We start from the raw sequence: 7,787 nt of genomic DNA on the forward strand, positions 1-7,787 counted from the left end.
TTGGAAAATTCCTGAAAAAATTGAATTGTGCCTGTGTTCAAATATATATGGACCTAACTGTATGTATCAACCTCAGCTGGCTGTATATCCAAGCACTCCGCCGTACATATAGAAAGAAAATGTCCACATATAGGGTAGTGTGTTCTAACAATCACATATTACGTATTACTTACCGTACTCCACATCCATGCATAGCGCCACTAACCCACATGGCTTTGTCAGGACGTGGCTTTTGTCCTGACAAAGCCCCTTGGGTTAGTGGCATTACGCGTGGTGTTACGCATTATGCTTGGATGTGGAGCCCAGTGTTATTGGAACATTACTTGTACACATGTTCAATTCGTTTATTTCTGAATTTGTTTTTTTTTATAAATATCAACAAACCCAATTAACAAATTTTTCCGTATATTCGTAAATTTGAATATTCGAAAATTCATACATTTGTAAATTAAAAAATTCTGAATTTCTGAAATTAGAAAATTTGCAAATTCAGAAATTCGAGAATCGAAAATCTGACAACCCAAAAATTTAAAAATCTCAAATAACAAACTATTAAATTATAGGTATTGGAATTTCCTTTCAAATTTGGCTGTTTGTGAACACAACGAATACAAATGTATCCGCATTTATCTGAAATAACGAATGCCATGTCTAAATGAATGGAACGTAACAAATGAATAATAATAAATAACAATAATAATAAACACATTTTATTATTATTATTATTATTTATTATTAATTTGTTCCATGCCATTTGTTTAGATGTGGCATTCGTTATTATTACGGATAATTTGAATCTTCGGATACATTTGTATTCATTACGTTTACTAACAGCCAAATTTGAAAGGAAATTCCAATGCCTATAATTTAATAAGGTAGTTGGTTATTATAAGTACGTTAGTTATTATTTCGAATTTTGGTATTTTCTATCTCATTTTTGGATTTTCAAATTTTTGGATTTTCAAATTTTTGGATTTTCAAAAATTTAGCGAATTTCGAAATTTTGGATTTTACAAATTTTAGAAATATACAAATTTATGAATTTACGTATTTTCGAATTTACGCATTTATGAATTTACGAATTTTCGAATTTACGAATTTACGAATTGTGATCATAATGAAATGACCAGAAAAATGGAAAAAAAAAATTACGAATAAAACAAAAATGAAAGCTAACACATTTTTCAGCAGTGCACATGTCTACTTACGATTTTCTATAATATGTTTAAGCAACTATGAATATGTTTACTTATTACCAGAGGGTCATATAATTAGGCAATCTGTTTTAAGCAGTTCAGATACACACCTTTTTTTCATATTGTATATTAGTGATATTTACACAACAGAATTATTTAATTAGGTCATTATTAGGTTAACTAATAATTACTATTGTTGATGACGCACATAGGACACACCAGAAACTATCCATAAATCCCCTAACTCTGTCCTTGTCACCTTTAATGGTCAACTACTTGTGAGTGAAAAAATATTTCGCTAAAATGCTTTTTATTCACAGGGTCTTTAATTTCACAACCCAGCCTGACCAGCAGGGGGATGGGACATGGTTGCAAATAATCATTATACAGCATTGTATTAATTATGATTGCTTAATTTTTAATGACTTGCTGGTATATGAAATAAAAAAAAATAAAAAAAGATTGATAAATTTTTAGGAAAAAATGTTGTGTAAATTTGAAGTGTCACCTGGAAAGGAGGCCCAATGCTTAAAAACAATATTAAGGTGCAATATAATTCTGTATAATAAAAGTCTTATAGTGGGAGCCCCACGTTTGTTCAAAATGAAAGATTTTCTACATCAAAACAGTTTCGGAGGCACAACCCCCTCCCTTCATCATGGCTAAAAAAATGTATTGAATAATTCAAAATAATATATATTTTTTTACATTTTTAAAAACATGTTTTACATTTAAATAATGTTTAAATTGAAATTAATTAAACCCATTTTACCTTTTTTTAATAAATAATATTTAATAATCATTTTTAAAATATTTACCCCAAAAGAACTCTGGTTGATGTTAAAAAAAAACCCCTCAATTAAGGAATATAAAAATACAGTTTACAGTATACAATTTTGGTATGTGGTGCAGGTAAAAGATGATGGTCAGTCTAAGGTTACTATCAACTTATTAATACCATAGATTCTATTTTTTTCTAGTATTTGTTTTCTCCTAAGCTATATTTTCTTTATTTTTCCGATGAATATCTCTGTAATGATTATTGTAACTTGTTTACCAAAGGGACCATGAGCTGTAGAATACACACGAGGCATTTTTGTTCCATAGAGACAAATTACATCAAATTATTTCACACACCTTGAAGGTATATCTACTCGCTCCCACCTGTTGCATGCAATTTCGATTAAAACAATAAACAGAATTTGCTGTCGGAGATGCACATTTTCCGTCTGCTGAAGAATACATTATTTGTAGTGATATGTTGCTGCCACCTTTCAATTTATATACCTATGCATTTGTTTTCTTGAAAAAAAATCCTAATCTAAAGGATTTACACATTGTCATTGGTAAGTGTTGGATATAGGACCCTGTACACATCTCAGTCTTTCCAGTATAAAGAAAAAAATATAAATTTTTCCTCAAATTACAATATTATTCATTTTCTATTCACATTTTTAATACCCAATTTGTGATTATCACTGGAGTTCTATGTGTGTCTGTGTGAATGGATTTTATTTAACTTTTGTTTTTGTTTTTTTATGTTTTTTTAATCTTCAATCACGATTGTAAGAGGCACCAGGACTTGTGATGTGGGAAAATGTAATTAAATAAAAAATACATTTTAACTTACATAAAACTAAAAACAGTATTGACTTTGTAATCTTGACCACTGCCATGGAGTGTGGGAGAGGGCAGGTACAATGCTTCTATTGGTCACATTTCAGAAGATTATAAGGTGGCCCTGCATTAATCTGAGGGCCCATTACAGGAAGATGATTTTTTTTTTTTTTTTAGATTAAATATTTAAAAAAACTTTTACAATTTTGCAGCTTCTATAATTGTATCATATTAATTATTATTAATTCATTTTCAATGCCTTGTTTGTAATATATATATATATATTTATATAAATAAAGAAGGTTGATACATTTCATAGAAAAATGGTTCAGGGAATCTGAGGTGACACCTGGAAAGACCCTATACTTTAATATTGGTGTGTGATATACTGTAATTCCCGGATAGTAAAGAAATGTAAAAAATGGGAGCGCCACTTTAGTTCATACAGTCCATAAAAGATTGTTTTCTGCATCAAAACCAAATGCATTTCTCCCTTCATCAGGGCTAAAAATGAGACAAAAAAAAGGAAGAGAAAAGAATATAAGAATATAAGAATGTATTGAATTTTTAAAAATATTTTTATATTTAAATTTTTTATTTTTTTAATTTTTTATTTTTTTTTTATCTAAAAACTGTTTAATTTTAAATTTTAAAATGATTTTACATGTTTAAATTATAGTTACAATTCGATTTTTTTTAGTAATGTTTAACCACTTCCAGTCCAAGCTAATTCTGGCACATTTCTCTCCTAAAAATCATATTTTTTTTGCTGTAATATTACACAGAACCCCCAAGCATTATATACACTACCTCACAAAAGTAAATATACCCCTCACATTTTTGTAAATATTTTATTCTATCTTTTCATGTGACAACACGGAAGAAATGACACTTGTCTACAATGTAAAGTAGTGAGTGTACAGCTTGTATAACAGTGTAAATTTCCTGTCCCCTCAAAATAACTCAACACACAGCCATTAATGTCTAAACCACTGGCAACAAAATTATGTCCAAATTGGGCCTAAAGTGTCAATATTTTGTGTGGCCACCATTATTTTCCAGCACTGCCTTAACCCTCTTGGGCATGGAGGTCACCAGAGCTTCAAAGGTTGTCACTGGAATCCTCTTTCCCTCCTCCATGACTACATCACGGAGCTGGTGGATGTTGGAGACCTTGCGCTCCTCCACCTTCCATTTGAGGATGCCCCATAGATGCTCAATAGGGTTTAGGTGTAGAGACATGCTTGGCCAGTCCATCACCTTTACCCTCAGCTTCTTTAGCAAGGCAGTGGTCACCTTGGAGGTGTGTTTGGGGTCCTTATGTTGGAATACTGCCCTACGGCCCAATCTCCAAAGGGAGGGGATCATGCTCTATTTCAGTGTATCACAGTACATGTTGGCATTCATGGTCCCCTCAATGATCTGTAGCTTTCCAGTGCTGGCAGCACTCATGTAGCCCCAGACCATGACACTCCCACCACCATGCTTGACTATAGACAAGACACACTTGTCTTTGTACTCCTCTGGTTGCCGCCACACATGCTTGACACCATCTGAACCAAATACCCTTAGCTTGGTCTCATCAGACCACAGGACATGGTTCCAGTAATCCATGTCTTTAGTCTGCTTGTCTTCAGAAAACTGTTTGCGGTCTTTCTTGTGCATCATCTTTAGAAGAGGCTTCCTTCTGGGGCGACAGCCATGCAGACTGATTCAATGCAGTGTGCGGCATGTGGTCTGAGCACTGACAGGCTGACCTCCCCACCCCTACAACCTCTGCAGTAATACTGGCATCACTCATACGTCTATTTCCCAAACACAACCTCTGGATATGACGCTGAGCACGTGACCTCAACTTCTTTGGTGGACCATGGCGAGGCCTGTTCTGAGTGGAACCTGTCCTGTTAAACTGCTGTATGATCTTGGCCACCATGCTGCAGCTCAGTTTCAGGGTCTTGGCAATCTTCTTATGGCCTAGGCAATCTTTACGTAGAACAACAGTTCTTTTTTTTAGATCCTCAGTTATTTGCCATGAGGTGCCATGTTGAACTTCCAGCGACCAGTATGAAAGAGTGCCACGCCTGCTCCCCATTCACACCTGAGACCTTATAACAATAACGAGTCACATGACACCGGGGGAGGGAAAATGGCTAATTTGGCCCAATTTGTACATTTTCACTTAGGGGTGTACTGACTTTTGTTGCCAGCGGTTTAGACATTACTGGCTGTGTGTTGAGTTATTTTGAGGGGACGGCAAATTTACACTGTTATACAAGCTGTACACTCACTACTTTACATTGTAGACAAGTGTCATTTCTTCAGTGTTGTCACATGAAACAATATAATAAAATATTTACAAAACTGTGAGGGGTGTACTCACTTTTGTGAGACACTGTATGTCTTTTAGCAGAGACCTTAGGGAATAAAATGGCGGTCATTGCAACTTGTTATGTCACACGACATTTGCACAGAAATTTTTAAAACACGTTTTTAAAAAACTGTTTAGAGAATAAAAAATAAATAAAAACGTTATCTTGTTCAAGTAAGCTTTTCCAAAAAAAGGAAGCTGATTGGTTTCTATGCAGAGCTGCACCAGATTTTGCACTCTCCAGTTTTATTAAATCAACTCCATTGCGTTTAGTACCTGGCCAACCATGCAATTTGTGGAACTCATGAAAACTCTAAAATCAATTATCTTGTGTTTCTTTTCAAGGCATGGAAGAATTGATTCCCCAACAATTTCTGGAAGTACAGAACAAGTCGTCAATAAATAACGTCTTCATTGTTGGGTTGAGGATCCACCAAAGCTACCGGCTTGTCTTTTTCAGCCTGTTCACGGTCACCTATGCTGTGACTTTGACTTGCAACCTCTTGATCATCTTGTTGGTGTGTTTCTCCAAACTTTCTCGTTCTCCTATGTATGTGTTCCTCTCCAACCTCTCACTGTCGGAGATCTTGGTCACCACCAATATTGTTCCCCCCATGCTCCACATCTTACTTAGAAGCGGCACTTATTTTTCTCTTATTGGCTGTCTCACACAATTTTTTTTATTTGGTGTGTTTCTAGTTACGGAATGTTTCCTCCTCTCCGCAATGTCCTATGATAGGTTTCTGGCCATCTGTAAACCTCTTCATTACACAATGATTATGGGTCCCAAGTTGTGCATTTGCCTGACCCTTGCCTGCTGGGCCATGTCAACCCTACTAATGTCCATTGCTTTAATTTTTGTGGCAACTTTGGATTTTTGCGAAGACAATATTATTGACCATTTCTATTGTGATGTTATTCCAATACTGAAGCTGTCTTGTTCTGAAACTTCCATCGTTGAAATGGTTGTGTCTTATCTTTCATCTGCAGCCACTTTGTTCCCTCTGCTTGTGATCATATCTACTTATGGATTTATCATCAGAGCCATCACTAAGATCTCATCATCCAAGGGAAAGGAGAAAGCCTTCTCCACCTGCAGCTCCCACCTGGGAGTGGTGTCTACATACTATACCACCATGATTCTGGTCTATGTGGTTCCATCTGGTCATTCCGTGATAATGAACAAAGTCCTATCACTGCTCTACACGGTGGTCACCCCACTAGTGAACCCCTTTATTTACACCCTGAGAAACCAAGAGATCAATGCAGCTATAAGACAAATCTTGTCATCCATACCCAGACCCTGGACAATAGTTAGTCCATTTAAAGGTAAATTGGACAGAGTAGCCAAACCTCATTTAACCCCTTCATGCTGACTGTATGCAAATATGTGACCCGCTGGACTGGGCTTTTTCTCCCTTGGATTGATTCCAGCACAGAGACTGGGGTCTCACAGAGAGCCCCGGCCCCGTTCTAATGATCAGGACATGGAACGTCCGATTCCAGGTCACCTTCGATCGGCTATCACAGTGATCAATTACTGTGAAGCCCGTCCCCGTGTTTTCTGTCTTTGTGAATGGACGAGCGAGATACATTGTATCACTGTCTGTCCTTGCAGAGCTTGAAAAAAATAATCATAATAATAATTGGAAAAAAAAAAACTACAAGATCAAGGTTTGATTTAGGTCAGTGCCAAGGTTAGTTTTTGGGTCAAGGTCAAGGTTAAAGGTCAGGCTCCATGTTTTTTTGGACATCATTTTTTTTTAATTAGTATTATATGTTGTAATATGTTGGCTGATTTATGTAGGATATAATGTTATTAATTATATCTGCACCTCCCAGGACCTTCTGCTTTCTAGCTCCCTTGTTACCTCCTCCCATGCTTGCCTTCGGGACTTCTCCATAGCCTCTCCCATCCTCTGGAACTCCCTGCCCCAGTCTGTCCGATCAGCCCCTACCCTGTCCACCTTTAGGAGATCCCTGAAAACTCATTTATTCAGGGAAGCCGATCCCACCCCCCACCTAACAACAACTGTCCCCGAGTCACCCCCACATCAAATCATTCTCTGCAGCTATTACCTTTTGTACCAACACCCCCTCCCTTTAAAGTGTAAGCTCTACGAGCCGGGCCCTCCTGTACCTTTTTGTATTGAACTGTACTGTAATTGTGTTGTCCCCCCTATACATTGTAAAGTGCTGCGTAAACTGTTGGCGCTATACAAATCATGTATAATAATAATAAAAAAATATATAATAATAATAAAAAATATATAATAATAATAATAATAATAATAATAAATATATAATAATAATAATAAAAATATAATAATACAAAAAATATAATAATAATAATAATATATATATATATATATATATATACACATACACACGTGTGTGTATTTTATATATTGTATTATATGTATACATATATCACATGCAAACATTCCAGCAGAGGCAGTTGACAAATCCATTTTACACATCAAAAGAATGTTCATGTTGTGCAGGTCCACATTGGTATCTGTTTATCTAATTACACATTTCAAAGGGGACTTATTGATCAGCGGGGATACTGACCAAACAAGATTCACTCTACAAATCAACGGGGG

At 35.7% G+C, this 7,787-nt stretch overlaps 1 protein-coding gene across 1 annotated transcript; it reads left to right on the plus strand.

Moving 5' to 3' along the window:
* Positions 1–5,528: 5,528 nt before the first annotated feature.
* LOC143925332 (olfactory receptor 1496-like) lies at positions 5,529–7,386 on the plus strand. Its single transcript, XM_077449909.1, has one exon. It carries the CDS (start codon positions 5,529–5,531, stop codon positions 6,555–6,557), a length of 1,029 nt encoding a protein of 342 aa, XP_077306035.1. The 3' UTR covers positions 6,558–7,386.
* Positions 7,387–7,787: the final 401 nt, after the last annotated feature.

Source organism: Lithobates pipiens, unplaced genomic scaffold (assembly GCF_037356315.1).
Source record: "Lithobates pipiens isolate NorthernLeopardFrog02 unplaced genomic scaffold, aLitPip1_a1.2 Scaffold_22, whole genome shotgun sequence".
NCBI lineage: Eukaryota > Metazoa > Chordata > Amphibia > Anura > Ranidae > Lithobates > Lithobates pipiens.